At 46.6% G+C, this 18062-nt stretch overlaps 1 protein-coding gene across 3 annotated transcripts in view; it reads right to left on the bottom strand.

Annotated features, from left to right (window-relative positions):
• Window positions 1–2187: 2187 nt before the first annotated feature.
• Lima1 (LIM domain and actin binding 1) overlaps window positions 2188–18062 on the bottom strand; it is a 97102-nt gene continuing 81227 nt past the window's right edge. For all 3 annotated transcript variants that reach the window (XM_021216740.2, XM_029548199.1, XM_029548198.1), the window contains exons 9-11: window positions 17320–17429; window positions 6752–6885; window positions 2188–5024 (exon numbers count right to left, since the gene is read on the bottom strand). In XM_021216740.2, coding sequence (XP_021072399.1) covers window positions 4007–5024; window positions 6752–6885; window positions 17320–17429 — 1262 coding nt within the window. In that variant the 3' untranslated portion in view covers window positions 2188–4006. The remainder of the gene's footprint in view (window positions 5025–6751; window positions 6886–17319; window positions 17430–18062) is intronic.

Here is an 18062-nt window from a genome sequence, read left to right on the forward strand (position 1 = left end):
TGAGTTCTAGACCAGCCGTGGCTTACATTGTGAGACACCCCCATCTCAATAAATTAATATTTTTCAAAAATGCTCTACACTCTAGAGTACCAAAGATTAAGATCTAATATGCAGAGACTGGGAGGAGATAGCTTGGCTTGGCAGATAAGAGTACTTGCTGTTGCTGAGCAACCAGGTTTGGTTCCTGAAACCCACACGGCGCCTCACAAACACCCATAACTCCAGTTCCAGAGACTCAGATGCTCTCTCTGACCTCTGGGACATGAGGTACTCATGTGGTGCACACATATGCATGTAGGCAAGACATTTATACACATACATAAATCTAAAAATAAAAAGTTTAATGTGCTAATATTCAAGATTTGATTCTCTCTATAAAAATAAAACCCATCTGATTAATATACAAATTTACTATATGTATACCAAAGAGCTGTTTTAAAATAAGTATTTTGGTCTGGGGAAATGGCTCAGTGGAGCACTGGCTGCTCCTCCAGAGGACCCAAGTTCAATTCCCAGTGCCCACCTAGCAGATCAAAAGCATCTGTAATTACAGTTGCAGGTGATCAACGATGCTTCCACCCTCCATGGTCACCAGCCACGCATGTGGTGCGCAGATACACAAACAGGCAAAATACTCATTCACATAAAAATCAACATTTATCCAAAAATGAATTGCCTCATAATTTACTATCAGTAAATGTTTTGTTTGTACACCTACATCGTATGCCTATATACCTGAAGTCACATAATAGCTTACTGGGAGAAAAGAGCTCTTGAGTGGAATATACAACAGCAGTTTGCAGGAAGTCAAGAACAGAGGTAGAGAAGATGAGAGATGATGGAGAAGGGGAGACTGTGGGTGAGAAGCTGTGAAGAGCAGAGGTGAGACTTCAGAATTATAACCCTGGGCTGATGGGAGAGTTTAAGAGTTGGGTGTGGTGGCACCATTAATCCCAGCACTCAGAAGGCAGAGGCAGGCAGATCTCTTGAGTTCGAGGCCAGTCCCCGGTCTGTAGAGCAAGTTCTAGGACATCAAGGTCTACACAGAGAGGAAACCCTGTCTCAGGGTGAGGTGAGGGGAAGGCTAGAGAGAAGATGCTGGATGATCTAATTAACAGATTGCCCCCAAGCACACTTCTCTCCAAAGAAATCCAATCATAGGAAACTAAATAAATTTCTAAGATGGTTTTTTAGGCAGGGTCTCTCTTGTGGTCCTGCACTTCCGGCCACACGCTGGCCTCAGCCTCCCAGCCTCCCACATGATGGGTTTACAGGTGTGTCACCACTCAACTTGTTTTTTTTTTTTTTTGGTTTTTCGAGACAGGGTTTCTCTGTGTAGCCCTGGCTGTCCTGGAACTCACTCTGTAGACCAGGCTGGTCTCGAACTCAGAAATTCACCTGCCTCTGCCTCCCAAGTTCAACTTGTTTTTTAATCCTTATTTAAGTATATATCTGTGGATGTCAGTACAGGGTGTCGAACTCTGTAGAGCTGGAATTCGGATGATTGTGAGCCACCACGAGGGTGCTAGGAACCGAACCTGGGTCCTTTTGAAGAACAGCACTCTGAAATTCAGAGCCAACTCTCCAGCCTCTTGATCGGGTCTCACACTGTGGCTTAGGCTGGCTGCCAACTCAGTAATCCTCCTGTCTCAGAGGCCTCCTGAGTCCTGGGATTACAAAGGCATGGCCTACCACCACCTTTGGTTTTCAGGCTATTATTAAAACCATGAATCAATGGCAGCAGGAAACACTTGGAGAAGTTGATTCTATAGAAGAAATCAACCAAACACGCTCACTCAGAGCAAAGAGCATGCGTCTTCAGCAGAGATGGCTGGAAATCCTGTTTTGTGTGTCAGGCACACTCGTTTAAGGTGAATTAGTAAATGCTGAATGTGGTGAACAGTAAAATCCGCCACTGGAATTCGAATTGGTAAAACAAACAGTTCATTTTGAACGCACACACTAAGACTCTTGCCAAATTACTTGCAATTCCCCGCCCCCTCCCGCCCCCCAGAGTCTTCTTTAGGGTAGATGAAAAGTGCACAATTCGGTTCTACATTGCCATCTTGTGGCCAAATGGACTCACAGCACTTTCCCCCTAAAAACTGCTCAATAGAAGCAGGTCCGGAGAGACCCTGTGTAAAGAGACAGTGGACTAAGCAGTGTGGACACTCAGAATGTAAATTAGAAGCTTTATTGAATAAAAATGTTTTAGGCTAAACAAAGCCATAAGGAAACTGATTATTTTACATCTCTAAAACAGAGCTAAATCTCTACAAAAAGGCCTCTACCTTAAACCCCACCCCACCATACGCATAATTTGGGATATCAGTTACATACAAGACATGCACTCGTTTATAATGTTCTAAAGCCTCAATACCAGAGAAAACCACCTGTGCTCCTCAGGGTTTACCGGCCTGACAGAGATTCACCTGGACGTGGGACTCAGCTGAGGAACTGCCTCTAACGGATGCGCCTGTGGGCCTTGTCTGGTTTTGTTGTGAGCAGTGTCTCCCCTGGCCAGGTGGCCCTGGGTGGTGTAAGAAAACCAGTTGAGTAAGCCACAGAGATGAAGTCAGTGAGCAGTGTGTTCCCATACAGTCTGCACCAGCTCTTGCCTCCAGGTTCTGGCCTTGCTTCCCTTGACCATGCCGCATGCATGTGGCCCGTGTGTGACCCATGGCCTGTGAGTGGAGACAAGCCTTTCTCCTCTGAGTTGCTCCTGCCCAGTGTTTTATCACTACAACGAATCAAAGTAGGACACGGCCTAAGAAGACAGACCTAAAAGTGATTTAATGCAACCCTGGAAGAATTATCTGGCCCCAAAATCAATACATTTCAGAGCCAAGATCCGCCTCAACCTCGAGGCTTCCCAGCTCTGATCTCAGGTTGTGTTTTACTTGGAGCATGGTGAACCATGATCCAAAAGGTCTTACAGCAACACTGCAGCTTTCAGTAAAGTGTGAGAAGCCACCAGGATAGATGACAAACACCCAGAGTGCAGCGAGACACACTGGCATACGACACAGATTATCTGGGTAGGCGCTGGCATACGACACGGATTATCTGGGTACGATGTCTCTCTTTCCAAACACCCAAGTTTATAGGCTGGCTCTGTCTCACAGGTGTTTGTGCGGTTGGTTGTATTTTATTTTTTTTAAAAGCTTGTTTATTATTGTTGATGATGAGCATGTGTGGACAGCTCTGTGCAGGCTGCTCTCTCACCTTTACGTAGGTTTTGGGGACTGAACGCTGCTGCTCAAGCTTTTAGTAGCCAGCTCGAGCCAAAGGTTGCTGTTTCGTGCCTCAGTGATTAAAAATACAGGGTGAAGGATGAAAGACAGTAAGCTTCCCTTATCTACCAGAGGAAGAGAATGCATTTAAAAAGCTTGAAAGACTAAATATTTGATTTTCAGCAGTTGAGTACTAAAAAAAAAATGAAATTGGTAAAATAGCTACACTGTGCCCTTTATACTAAAGTGCCTCTGGTCATGAGGTGGGCTCCTAAATGTGTTCTGTGTGTCTCTAATTCCACAGTGGTCTTTGTAGTGTGAAAACCTCTAAATCTAACCACTTCAATCTTGATTTTTGAGAATGCAGTGGATGACAGGCAGCATCAATGAGAGAAATTCCTGCTTAGCCCTTTCCTGCTAAAATGGAGGGATTCTTTTGTTTTGTTTTGAGGCAAGGTTTCTCTATGTAGCCCTGGCTGGCCTGGAACTCAGAGAGACCTGCCTGCCTCTGCCTCCTGAGTGCTGGGATTAAAGGCATGTACCACCACACCAGGCTTAAAATGGTGTTTTGACAATGCACTTAGAATTGGTTTTGAGTGTGTTTGTGTGTTTTGTTTTTGCTTGTTTTTGTCCTGTTTTGCTAGCGGGAATTCATTTCCAAAGTTGCTCCTACATGAATGATCCTTGGTGCCAAGCTGCCTGTTTCTGCGCAGCACTTGATAAAGGGCAGTGAGTTGCTAACCGGAATCTAAGGCCGGCACCCTGGCGGCTGGTCATTCCTCATCCTCGTCCTCGTCATAGTACCGGTTTCTCTTTATCTGCTCCTCCACAGACAGCTCTCGGACCACTTCCCCCTCCCAGAACCCGACATCTTGGGATTTTTGATTCTGGGTAGTGAATTCTTTAGCAGCCGTGGTGTCTACAAAGCCAGACCAACCCGGAGCCTCCGGTTTTAACGGAGACTGCTGTGCTCGGACATGGTTGTCATCTTCAGCTACGTTTGCACCGTTTTCTAGAAAATTCTCACTCTCCAGCTCAAAAGAACGACGGTCCTTGCTCCTCGGCACTTCCTCCTCCTCCTCCTCCGCGGCAGCGTCCTCGCCCTGCCAGTGTGATTTTCCCACATTCTCTTTCTCCCCAGAGGGTCTGACATTTTCCGTTTGTTTCCTTTCCGTCGCTATCCCTCCTCCAAACTCCTCACTCTGCTCCGACTCGCTCCAACCTTTCCTGAGAGATGGCGACGAGGTCTTGGGGCTCTTGATGGAAGAGGTTCGAAAGGAAGCTGCTACAGTAAACGGGCGGCTCCTCTCCTTGAGGGACGAAGACCGCCGCAGCTTCTTCAGGTCCAGATCTACATCCTCGGGGGCCTCGGTCTTGCAGACGTCATCCTCCGGAGGCCACTTGGGCTTTGATACTTTGATGCCTTCCTCCAGGGCACTTCCTGAACTGCCCAGCTCGGCTGGTGGAGGCCAGGCGATCCTCAGCTTCTTGGTCTCCGCAGGTTTATCCTCCCTCTCCCTCTGAGGAGAAGCCTTGGCTTCCATGCTTGCAGCTAGCACGCCGACCTTGGCGATGGGAGCATCTTCTACACCCGGGCTAGGGGGGGTCTCCCCTGCATTAGACGGCTGGGCTGGTCTCCCCAAAGTCTCTTCATTTTCACTTTTGCTTGCCCACAGATCCTTATGCGGTTTGTGCCCAAAGCCTTCGTCATAGTTGCCTTTGGACTTGAACAGTTGATTGAAGTGAGGCTTACAATAGATTCGCCCATGTAAGGATGCATAAGTTCCTAGACTGTCGCCAAAAGAGAAAACACCAAGTCAGTGAACCTTCCTTTATACTCTCAGTTACAGCGGCAGGCTTCAATCCCGGAGTCCCAGTATTTTCTGAAGATGGTGAGAAACCTCCTTCCCCTTTGGAGGGTAGATACTGTGAGTGTGTAGGGTCTTATACATGCCAGGCAAACACAGTATTAACTTAGCTATAACCCTCATCCAAGGAAAATACCTTTTAAAACACATAAATGACCTATCGTAATGTCTTACCCTCTTTTAAGGCTTTTTTTTTTTTTAGTTTTATTTTTTTTCCAGGGAGGGCCTAAACTCACTATGTAACCTAGGCTGGCCTTGAACTTGAAGCTCAGTCTCCTGAGTGTTAAGATCTCAGGTGTGCAGTGCCATGATTGTCTCCACCTTTACACAGAACATGCTCATTCCCTAGACTAAACCTTCACTGGTCACTCTCCTAACTGGTATGTAATTCCTCGTTTTCAAGTGATTTTATTCTCTCCAATTAAAATGTTTAAAAATTACTTTTCCTGTAAGTCTGTCTTAACCTTATGGCTCCATTCATTTCCTCAACATTTATATCCTGTAAGTCACATAATTTTCTTCTTGGTTTATCATCTGTGCTAATTTTAAAATCACAACAGTGTAAGAATGGATACAGTGTGTTGCACATTTGGTACTTAGTGCTCCTGACTGGGTAAGAGCAAGCCATGCTGACAGAGAAGGAGCAGGAGGCAATACTTTATTCCCTTTAACTTTAAAAGAAAACAATTTTTTTATTTATGTAAGTATACTGTAGCTGTCTTCAGACATTTCAGAAGAGGGTGTCAGACCTCATTACAGATGGTTGTGAGCCACTATGTGGTTGCTGGGACCTTTGGAAGAGCAGTCAGTGCTCTTACCTGTTGAGCCATCCATCTCTCCAGCCCCAGTTTAGACAGAATCACTAGATAGCCCTGGCTGGCCTGGAACTTATTATGTCGAACAGGCTGGACCTGAAGTCACAGAGGTCCACCTGCTCTGCCTCTTGAGTGTTGGAATTGAATTAAAGATGTGTGCCACCAAGCCCAGCCCACTATCTAATAGCTTGTGAAGGCTCATCTAACAGGCGCTGGAGAGATGGCTCAGTGGTTAAGAGCACTGGCTGCTCTCCCAGAGGACCAGGGTTGCTTCCCAGCACCCAGATGGTGGCTCACAACTGTCTCCAGTGGGCCTGGTGCTTTCTTTTTAGCCTTTGCAGACATACATGCAGGCAAAACACCTCTATATTTTTTTAATAAAAAAAAAAAATTAAATTCCTGGAAGATCTGGTGCCCTCTTCTGGTGTGTCTGAAAACAGCTACAGTATACTCACCTGTAATAATAAATAACTACATCTTTAAAAAATTAAATAATTAATAAATCTTAAAAAATTTAAATTCCTTTTATACCTTGGGATTTAATGGTTTATGGTTCGATAAGGCCACAGGAAGACATTCTGCTAAACCTGGTCACGAATGAGGGGCTTCATTAGCAGTTCATAGATTTTAGACTTCAGTTTTAACACACCAAGGCATCAAGACATTCCCAACGACATCATCATTCATATGAAGGACCTGTCACTAAACAGTGCTTTCTGCTTTACCAGAGGCCCCAGCAGTGTTAGTACAGTCACTTTTAGTGCCTGTGTTCTAAAAGCCAGAGTCCCTCTTCTTGCAAACTCTGCAGACAGAGGCCTGCTTGGGTCTGGCTCACCTGAGTTTGTTGTTGCAGTAGGAGCATCGGAAACAGCTGATGTGAAACACCTGCTGGTTGGCCAGGAGCCGTTCCATGGGGTACACCGTCTTCTGACACTCCACGCAGCTCTCCTTTGCTGGTGCCTGAAACTTCTAGAGAAGGAAGCAGACAACTTCAGCCTCAGCACTGATGCCTCGGTACCTGCCGAGATGGGCCTAGGATTTAATTTATCTAAGGGCCATTCTCAAAGGAACTACACCCTGCTCAGATTCTACCAGCTGGCTTGGCAGAGCTCGGAGGCTCTCCTGGATTTTTGTACCAAACCGCATGGCTGCCTTAAGTGTAGATGCCTTTGAGTTCAGGTGGGCTTGGGCTGTATTACAGAGCAAGGTGTAGACAGGCTGAGACACAGACACAGGCACCGGCACACGCGCACACACACCCCTCCCCCCCACAGATACACCGCAGATGGAGAGCTGTAGTTAGAAGGGCAGGGAATAGGAGAAAATAAAATCATAACACAGAAGGAGGAAGTTTGACTCAAGGCAGAAAGGAGGCTATTTTAACAGTCTTGGGGGGTGGGGGGTGGGGTTCTGACACCCAGGCTGAGGGAAGGTGATTATAACAACCGGGTGTATGTGTTGAGGGGCCAGGGTCTGACACTCAAGGGAAGACATTACACTTTGGAAATTAGGGATTGGTATTTCAATTCCAGAGGAGTATCTTTTGTTACTCTTCGGACGGGTTTTATTCTAGTTTTTTAAAGACAGATTCGCATGTAGCCCTCAGACCCATTGTGTACCCATGGATGATATTGACCCTCCTGCCTCTACTTCCCAAGTGCCATACACCACTACATCTAAATGTGTGTAGCATATTAAAAAATAAAACTTTTAAAATGTTTACTATTATTTTATCGGTGGACATGTGCACACACCACTGCGTGGAGGTCACAGGACAACTCTGGGAGGTTCGGTCCCCCCTTCTGCCATATGGATTCTGAGGATCAAGCTTAGGTCCCTAAGCTTGGCTGTGCCCTTACCTGCAGAGCCACCCTGCCAGCCCCAAGCTAGGCATACTTTTAAGCAAACCTTAACTGACACACAGATAGGGTAATTTGTAAGAGAAACAAACTACCTTATTGGGCTTTCAGAAGGAAGCAGGGCCTCCTAACGCTACATTGTTTATACTGTCAGAGAAAACAAGGAGAGAAAACTAACAGAGAAGAAAAGCAATGCCCTGGGCAATGTGTTCCTTGATGACTGTGAATTTGTGAGCTACTTGTAAACTGTGCATGAAGAGTTGTCAGCTGGAGAGATGGCTCAGTGGTTCAAAGGACTGACTACTCCTCCAGAGGTCCTGAGTTCAGATCCCAGCATCCACAGGGTGGCACACAACCATCTGTACTGGATCTTATGCCCTTTTCTGGTGTGTCTGAAGACAGCTATAGTGTACTCATATGCATAAGATAAATAATTTTTAAAAAATTTAAAAATCATATTTTAAAAAAAAGAGTTGTCACGTTGATCAACACAATAATTCAAGTTCTAAAACCATGAGAACCGGGGACACTGAGGATGTTGCTCAATTGGCAGAGAGCTTGCCCAGCTCCTACAAAGCCCTGGGCTCACTGCTCAACAATGAATAAAACTGGGCACAGTGGCACAGCCCTTGAGTGGTGGAAGCAGGAGAGTCATAAGTTCAAGGTCATCCATAGCTATATATACAATAAGTTTGAGGCAAGCCAGTGATCCATGAGGCCCTAGAGCCATCCCTTCAATATATACAGATGTGCTATTGTAGCCCTGATAAAAGGCAGAATTCTAAACAGATACTGAAAACATTTACATGATAAAAAAGCGTTATGTTATGGATGGTGGTGGGACTCAGAAGTCTCTACTCCTGAGTGTGAATGCCCCCAACTTGCTCCAACACAACTATATCAGCCAGTAGAGGAAGATAGCATATAGTGGCCAGGTAACTCCTCTAACAGGCACCCCGCAGGGGGTGAGCCTAAGGTGAGCTTGGGCTCTCAGCAGAAAATGTAAGATAATGCAAGTTATTCCCTGGGCCCAGAAACTGAATTTCGCTGAGCCTAAAAGGACCAGGTTATGAGTGGAGCAGACTTGAGATTTAAAAAACAAACTAGTTGGGTGTGGAAGCTTAAGTCTAGCACCCAGCACTTGGGAGGCACCTGCAGGAGAACGGCTGCAAACTCAAGGCTATTCTGGTCTACATAGCAAGTGCCCACCAAGCCAGCCAGGCTAGAGTGCGACCCCATCGCAAATAAACCACACCAACAAACCAGCTGGTCCTGAAGATAGACACGTAAAAAACGTCACACTGACTGTTTATTCACTACAGGTACAAAATCAGTGAGGACAGATTGTTTTCCAAGCAGGTTTGGTAGGAAATGGAAGCAGAAAACAGGCGTGAAATGCAAGTGAAGATCTATAAAGCAAAGCTTACTAAAACAACAGGCGAATGCTCGCACAGTGTCCCGAGGGCTCAGGATTAAGAGACTGAGTGCATCGGAAGGAAGGAAAACCCCCTTCATTAGGGCAGAGTCCTGAGAAGAAGAGAAGTTATACCACCAAAGGCCAGAGGCTAGCTCAGTGTACCCGTCATGAGGGAAGTACCTAAGGGTGGCCCAGGCTACAGCAGAGAGCTGTGAATAACAGGTTTCATTTCTTTTATACACAACTGGATTTAAAGGGAGATACTGTTGTCCCGTTTTAACAAGGTTTTCTTTAAAAGAACTAGATGGGTTTGTGTGTGTGTGTGTGAGAGAGAGTGTTTGTTTTTGGGGGTTTGCTGTTGTTTTGCCCAGAAAGCAGGACCTCCATTAAAATGCATAATAAGGGCTGGAGAGATGGCTCAGTAGTTAAGAGCACTGACTGCTCTTCCAGAGGTCCTGAGTTCAATTCCCAGCAACAACATGGTGGCTCACAACCTTCTGTAATGGGATCCAATGCCCTCTTCTGGTGTCTGAAGACAGCAACAGTGTATTCACATATATAAAATAGATAAATCTTAAAACACACACACACTAAAATTTGAGACTGATGGTACAACTGGAGCTAGTTGAGAACCTGTCCAAATCATAATTCAAATTGAGTAAGTAATGGGATAAATGCTTATCAGATTGAGAATCTTTTTTAGTTGCAAGGAGATCCTGTATTCTTAACAGTTGAAATAGAATTGGAGCCAGGCGGTGGTGGCGCCTTTCATCCCAGCACTTGGGAGGCAGAGGCAGACGGATTTCTGAGTTCGAGGCCAGCCTGGTCTACAGAATGAGTTCCAGGACAGCCAGGGCTACACAGAGAGACCCTGTCTTGAAAAACAACAACAACAACAAAAGAAATAGAATTGGGAGAACTAGGGGAAGGGACACTGAGAGCATGTGTGCAGACACACGAATATACACACATGCATGCACACATTCATACACACACACTCACACAGGCACCACACACAAAGAAGGAACAAACTGTAGCAGGGTGCAGTCCAGGGAATAGAGAGAGGAAACTTGAGAGACAGCTAAGGTTTTGCTCACATTAGGAGGAAAGTGGAAGGCAGGAGCAGAGATTAGGTGCCAGGAGCAGGACGCAGAGGCTGGAAGAGACAAATAGGAACCTTTAATGAATACACAGCATTCCATGTGCCCCAGAGAACACAACTGCAGCTGAGCTCTCGCTCTCGGACTCAGATCCGAGAGAGACCACCTAGGGAGGCAGAGCTCAGCCCCTCTCAGATCTACCTGGGGCACAGCCAACCTCAGGATCAGGATCGAAAAGGCTTTTATGAATCTTCACCCACACAAGCAGTGTCTTGCTCATAATTGTTCAGACTGCATTATCTCCCACACCTGACCCACAGTCGCTTTGTTAGGACTTTATTACCTCCCACACCTGACCCACAGCCACTTTCTTCATTGAAACCTCCTACACCCAAGAGAAAAGTCACGCCTCCTTGACATCAACTCCACAGCCTGCTGCCTCACACAACTGGCTGAGCACAGGACCTGCCGCTTCCTGCTGCTTCTGTCCAAGTCTCAGGGCGTTTTTCTGCTGTTATTTAAGGCTTGTGCAGCGAGGGACCCTACACTGTCATAAAAACAACAGCAGAGGCTCCCGGCATGGTCGTATGCCAAGTGGTCGCGGCTGTGTTGTGCCTTCCCTTCAATTCTCCGTCCTGGGCGCTCAGCCACTTCTCTGTAATTTCCCCCATGTCTATTCAGGCAACAGGAAGCATAGTCAATGCCTGAAATGCTGCCATTATCCAAGGCCTGGCATACAGCCTGCCCATCCATGCCTCCACCATAGGTTGACTTGACACAGCCATGCCCAGAACCCTGCCACATGGGAATGTTAGACACGCTTCATCTTTATGATAGATTCTCTCATCTACTAAGTGTTTTTTTTTTTTTTTTTTCCATTCCTCTTTCTCTGCCTCAGTTCTCACACACAGATACTAAAGTATCAGGGGTATCAGATACCTGACCAAGATTACAAACAGTCAGGGACAGAATGAGAATTAAAACCCATAATTCCTGCCGGGTGTGGTGGCGCACGCCTTTAATCCCAGCACTTGGGAGGCAGAGGCAGGTGGATTTCTGAGTTCGAGGCCAGCCTGGTCTACAGAGTGAGTTCCAGGACAGCCAGGGCTATACAGAGAAACCTTGTCTCGAAAAACCAAAAAAAAAAACAAACAAACAAACAAACAAACAAAAAACCCCCATAATTCCTAACTCAGACCAACGGAGTGTTTTCTAATCACTCCCGTGCTGTCTTTGGAGAAGAGGACAGATGCTAATCCAGGACAAACACCCTCACCCTCACACATCCAACACACCGGAGTCTTCACTTGATTTCAGAATCAAATGTGGAGATATTATCTTCAGGACCTTCTTGAGCGAATGAGGCAATATAAAAATAACATATTAACCAACACAGTCTTTCCCACGTGAAGAATATTACAGACCTTCCATTGATGGGCATCTACCCGCTCTAAGTTAGTTTCCAGCACATCTACCTGCCTTCATCTGTATCCTTTCAACACAGTATTACCCACGCTTTCTGTCAGGTGAAGGCGGATATGTAGGCGGCATATCCATCAATGAGGGGGTGGGGGGAGGGAGACGGCTGGCAACGGATCGGGAAGCTAGGCCAGTGGACATAATGAAATCGGAAAGAATTCTACCCAGAGGTCAGACTTCCAATTCATCGGACGAATACAGCAAATGCTGTTCATTCTCCCGGTTTGTGCAAAACGGCGGCTAGGTAATAAAACTGGAATTCTCTGTCTCGCAGTACATGGCTGAGGGCAGCTCTGTGTAGCCTGAAGCTTCTGAGTGAAACTCTCTGTGAAACCGCTCACAGCACCATTCACATCCCACATAGACTGTCTCCACAAGAGGAGGCCAGTATGCTGGGACAGCATCGACAGGATCCTGGTGACCTTCGGCAGTGATTCTCCTTGCTTTGTAAAAGATTATGAAACCAGGCTGGGGGCAGCAGGGACCTCGCTGGGAAAACCTTGCTTATCATGCACGAGGTTCTACATCTCCCACACCATACAATAAACCCACAAAGCCTCTTATCCCTGCCCACAGAGAACAGCAAGACAGATACGGGAAGAGGCGCCTCGAGGGACGTCCTTTGTTGTGCTTGCTTGCCTCTCTCTCTCACAATCTCGCTTTCTTTCTTTCTTTTTTTAATTTTATTTATTTAATGTATGAATGCTCTGCTGCATATACATCTGCCTGTCTAAAGAGGGCATCAGATGCCCCTATAGATGGTTGTGAGCCACCATGTGGTTGCTGGGACTTGAACTCATGACCTCTGGAGGAGCAGTCAGTGCTCTCAGCCACTGAGCCATCTCTCCAGCCCCTGTTGTGCTTTCTTTCCACATTCATCAGCAGGACCATCTGAGGGAGCTGGGGACAAACCGGTGACCCTCGGGGCTGGACACATTCTCTTGTCTTTTCTTCTGTCCTAGGTCTTGGTCTTTCTCCTGCACCCCATCATTAATCATTGAAAACCTGAGGCGCCGTGGCCTGGTGGTAAATGTCTATAATCTTAGTACATGAAGGCAGACACTGCAGGACTACAAGTTCAAGGTGAGCTTGAAGTGTACAGTGAACTGAGGCCAGACTGGGCTGAGTAGTGAAATCCTATCACAAAACAATTTTTGAAAAATTGTTAAAACCCCCAGGGTTTGGACTGGAGAGATGGCTCAGTGGTTAAGAGCCCTAGCTACTCTTGCAGAGAACTCGGGTTCGATTCCCTGAATCCACATGGTGTCTCACAACCACTTACAATTACTGTTTCAGGAGATCTGTTGCTTTCCTCTGACCTCCACAGGGACCAGGCACACGACAAACATCCATGCAGGCCAAACATTGGAGAGCTGAGATAAAAGGAGTGTGACATCATGCCCGACAATGTTTATTTTTATTTTATGTGTATGAGTGTTTTATCTCCATGTATGTTATGTTCACTGTATGTGTGCCTGGTGCTCAAGGAGGGCATTGGATCCCCTGAACTAGAGTCACTGATGTTTGTGAGCCACTCTGTGGGTGCTGGGAATCGAACCAGGATCCTCTGAGTGCAAGAGCACTCAGTGCTCTAAACCACTGAGCCAACTCTCCAGCCACCTTCAGTTTTTACATTAAAAAACTAAACTTTAAAATTATCCGAGTTCCCTGCTTTGGATGCCCCAGTTTTCAGTAACAGACAGGCACTAAGAACAGATCCCCTCCACCTCGGGATGCGTGGGACTCGAAAAAATCTATTTTGAGTGAACAAATGTATTCTTTGCTACATGTAATTTCCCAAAGTAGAGAAATGACTTCTGATGCAAAGTCTAGAGCCATGACATGAGACCAGTTACATCAGCAGCTCTTTCCAGACACATTTACAGACTGTAAGAAGACTTTAAGCAAAAGGAAACAAACAGCTTTTAAATAAAAGGGAGGTAAAATAAGTCCCATGTAAGGCTCTGTCCCCTCTTTGAGCTTCGGACTACTGACAAACACGAGGAACTGGGCAGCGTACTTTAGCCTTTCCCACAGGCCTCAGACCCCGAGGTGTGTGTGTAAAGGCTACTGCTGATAACCAGAGACAAAGGAGCCCGTGGAGAAAGCCACACATTGTCTCTAACCAAGTGAGGAACACCTGTGTGATGCGCTCCTACACAGCCCTCATTGGCTCAGGGCCTGGAGCCTGAATCAGAAGGGAATTCAACCCAGCACTGGGCCAGCATAAACAACCCTAATTACATCTGGGCAAACAGGTGAGGCCATATTGAGGAATAATGCTATCAAGACCAGATATTAGTTCTTGGATAAACCAGGGCTCAGATTCTTCAGTGACACAGAATCCGTAACCAGGCCAGTCTTATTAGTGATTGTTTTATTACAGATAGGGTCAGTTTCCATGCATAGCCCAGGCTAGGCCAGGACTTGCTATCTCACTGCCTTAACATCCGCCACTATCCCTGGTTTTAGTACCATTTTCTTATTCATTTAAGTTTGCATGTGTGTGGCGGGGGGTGGGCATTGAAACACAGTGTAAGCATTCAAAGGACAGCTTGTAAGAGTTGGTTCTTTTCACATGGGCCTCAAGCAGCTTGTCAAGTGCTGTATCTGCCGAGTCATTTCACTGGTAGTGCTGGCAAATTACATGTTAGAGTCATCTGGGAGGAGGGAAACTCAAGAAAATGTCGCCATAAGACTGGGCTGTAAACAAGCTTCTTAGTGATTTATTGGGGGTGGGGTGGGGGAGCGGGCAGCCCATTGTGTGGGTGGGGTCACCCTTGGGCTGGTAGTTCTGGGTTCTATAAGAAAACAGGCTGAGCAAGCCATGGGGAGCAAGGCAGAAAGCAGCACCCCTCCAGGGCCTCTGCATCAGCTCCTGCCTCCAGGTTCCTGCCCTGCAGGAGTTCCTGTCCTGATTCCTTCCGTGATGGACTGTGATAACCCAAATAAACCCTCTTCTCCCCAACTAGCTTTGGTCATGGTGTTTCCTTGTGGTGACAGTACCCCTACCTAGGGCACTGGTCGTCTTTCCCCACCTCTTTCTTGCAGAACTGGGGAATGGAATCCAGAGTCTCACATATTAAGAAAATGTTCTACCACAGAGCCGAGGCTGGGCCCCTAGCTACTATCTCCTCTATCCTTTAAAAAAAAAAATGTATTCTTACTATTTTAAAAAGTATACATGCCCATGTCTGTGTGGGGCGTGTTTCTGTAGCTGCAGATGCCCAAGGAAACCGGAGGCATGAATCTCCTTGGAAATGGAGTTAAGGACAGCTATAGGCTGCCTGCCGAATGTGGGTGCTAGGAATCTAACTCAGGTCCTCTGCAGGAGGTGCTCTTACCCATCTCTCTAGCCACCCCCTCCCTGCTTTAAATCTATTTTTGATCCAGAGTCACAAGCCAAACATTGACCTTCGGACAGATGGTGCAGGGGAAGTAACCACATGGCACGGTACCAGCTCCCTGGCTGGGCTCAGGTCTTGGAAAGGTCAGGGAGAACACAGGTGCACATTCAAGGCCTGTGACTCTGTTCTTTCTTCTCTCCTTTGTCTGCGTCGGTGGCTGGCGTAGCCTGCACCTCCAAGCCCTATGCTCGGACACCCAGCGACACCCGGAGCCTGCCTCTCAGTTCACTACTTCTGCACCAGTTTTCTCTTGTTCCTTTCTTCAGCTTCTGTTCTTCTGTAAACCGCGCCCTCCTCGTGAATTTCTGCTTCCTTTAAACGTCTCTTCTTGTTTGCTCTCTCTGCTCCTTGGCCTCCTAATCTGCCCTTGGAATGCTAGATTCCTCTGCTTCCTCTTTTGGGTCCAGACACCTACTCCTGCTCTGTTTCCTTCATCCTTTTTGTGAACTAGCGAGTTCATCTGCGCACCAATCATGGACCCCCCATGGCACAAGTGTCCATGGTGCAGGAACAGCATGGACTGCCTTAAACCCAGTCTACCTTTCAGTTTCTCCCAAGCTGAAAACTTTAAAAATAAAGCCCAGGGCTAGAGAGATAGATGGCTCATTGGTTAAGAGCACTGACTGCTTTTCCAGAGATCCTGAGTTCAATTCCCAGCATTGTACTCATATACACAAAATAAATATTCCTAAAAACAAAGAAACAAAACCCAGCTGCACAAAGGCACACCCCAAGAGAAGGCCAAGTGAGGAAGGACGTGTGGCTGACATCAGCTACCACTCTTTTTTTTTTTTAAAAGACTTATTTATTTATTATATGTAAGTACACTGTAGCTGTCTTCAGACACTCCAGAAGAGGGCATCAGATCTCATTATGAGATGGTTGTGAGCCACCATGTGGCTGCTGGGATTTGAACTCAGGACCTTTGGAAGAGCAGTTAGTGCTCTTAACTGCTGAGCCATCTCTCCAGCCCTCAGTTACTACTCCTAACAGGAAATGGCTCTGCACTGACCAACATGCACTTACAAGTCTATTAACATGAAGTGTAGGGGGAAAACTGATTCTTTTTGTATATGTATGTATCGGTGTGTGTGTGTGTAAAGGTGTGTGTGGAGGTCAGAGGTCAACACAGGTATCTTCCTCAGTCACTCCCCATCTTCTATATTTGGCAAGACTGGCTGGCCAGGGAGCCCCAGATATTCTCCAGTCTCTGCCTCTCCAGTACTGGGTTTACAGTCCTGTGCCTCCATGCCCAGCTTTTTATATGGGTGCTGGGAGAGCCAGATCCAGGTCTTATGCTTATGCAGCAAGGGTTTTTATTCCACTGAGCTATCTCCGAAGCTCTTGCCTGCCCTTTAATGTTATGTACTATGTATAAGTGCTTTGCCTGCATGTACATATGTGCACCACATGCATTCCTGGTATGCCAGGAGACCAGAAGAGGTAGACCTCCCAGAAGTGGAGTTACCGATGGTCGTGAGCCACCATGTGGGTGATGAGAATTGAACCTGCGTCTTCGGAAAGAACAGTAGGTGTTCTAACTAGTGGGCCATCTCTCCTGCCCCTGAAAGCAACTCTTTTTCTTTTTTGTTGTTTTTTTGTTTTTTTTCGAGACAGGGTTTCTCTGTGTAGCTCTGGCTGTCCTGGAACTCACTTTGTAGACCAGGCTGGCCTCGAACTCAGAAATTCACCTGCCTCTGCCTCCCAAGTGCTGGGGTTAAAGGCCTGCGCCACCACACCCGGCTTGAAAGCAACTCTTAAGCATACCCCTTCTGGCATTACATCTAGGAATGCACAAACAGGTAATGCTGAACAGAGCAATAAAAACTGCAACACACAGAGCTGCAGAGATGGCTCAGTGGTTAAGAGCTCTGACTGTTCTTCCTGAGGTCCTGAATTCAAATCCCAGCAACCACATGGTGGCTCACAACCATCTGTAATGGGATCTGATGCCCTCTTCTGGTGTGTCTGAAGATAGCTACAGTGTACTCACATACATAAAATAAATAAATAAAATCTTTAAAAAAAAAAAAAAAGAAAAGAATAAAAGAAAACAGATACCCTTGCAGGACACATACCAGTAACGTAAAAAAGCAACCCGCAATACTTAAGACTCAGAGAGAGAGCAAGTGCCACCGTACCTTCACTGTTTTGGAAGGAGAACTTTCCGGAAGACTGGAGGTCCTGGCGTCAGGACTCGGCGGCTTAGGGTTCACAGGCTGCTGGGCCCCACTCTTCACCTGGGAGTTACCTGGTTCAGTCACAGAAGGCAGGCATATTAGAGCAGCTCACACAAGCCTCAGAAAGGGATATTTGAAAAAGCAAAAACGTGGGTACTTTCCACCAGGGACTGGTCCCTTTAGCATCAGGAGAAATACTGCTTCTCTGTTGAAGAAGGGTCTAAACTGAAGGTGTCCTGGGCCCCGCAGGACCCGGGCTGTTAGTGATACTTTCTCGCCCTGCAGCGCACAGCTGGGACCCAGACCATGCAGAACAACATTCTGCTAGGAAGCCTTAGCCACTTCTGAAGGCTGGGTATAGAGTTTGATATGTTCCCGGTGGTTTGCAACCCTAGTAATGTCCAGGCTGGGAAAATGAGGGAATATATGTTGAGTCTTTGTCAGTCATTCTTTGAAAAAGTTTTTGACATAGGAGATATCTCCTGGGTAGCCCTGACGGGCCCGGAACTGAGATAATTATCAAGAAAACCTTTTCATTCTTTTATCAAGAATTAAAAAGAAGCCAGATGTGGTGGTGCACGGCTTTAATCCCAGCACTCGGGAGACAGAGGCAGGCGGATTTCTGAGTTCGAGGCCAGCCTGGTCTACAAAGTGAGTTCCAGGACAGCCAGGGCTACACAGAGAAACCCTGTCTCGAAAAACCA

Source organism: Mus pahari, chromosome 17 (genome assembly GCF_900095145.1).
Source record: "Mus pahari chromosome 17, PAHARI_EIJ_v1.1, whole genome shotgun sequence".
Taxonomy (NCBI): Eukaryota; Metazoa; Chordata; class Mammalia; order Rodentia; family Muridae; genus Mus; species Mus pahari.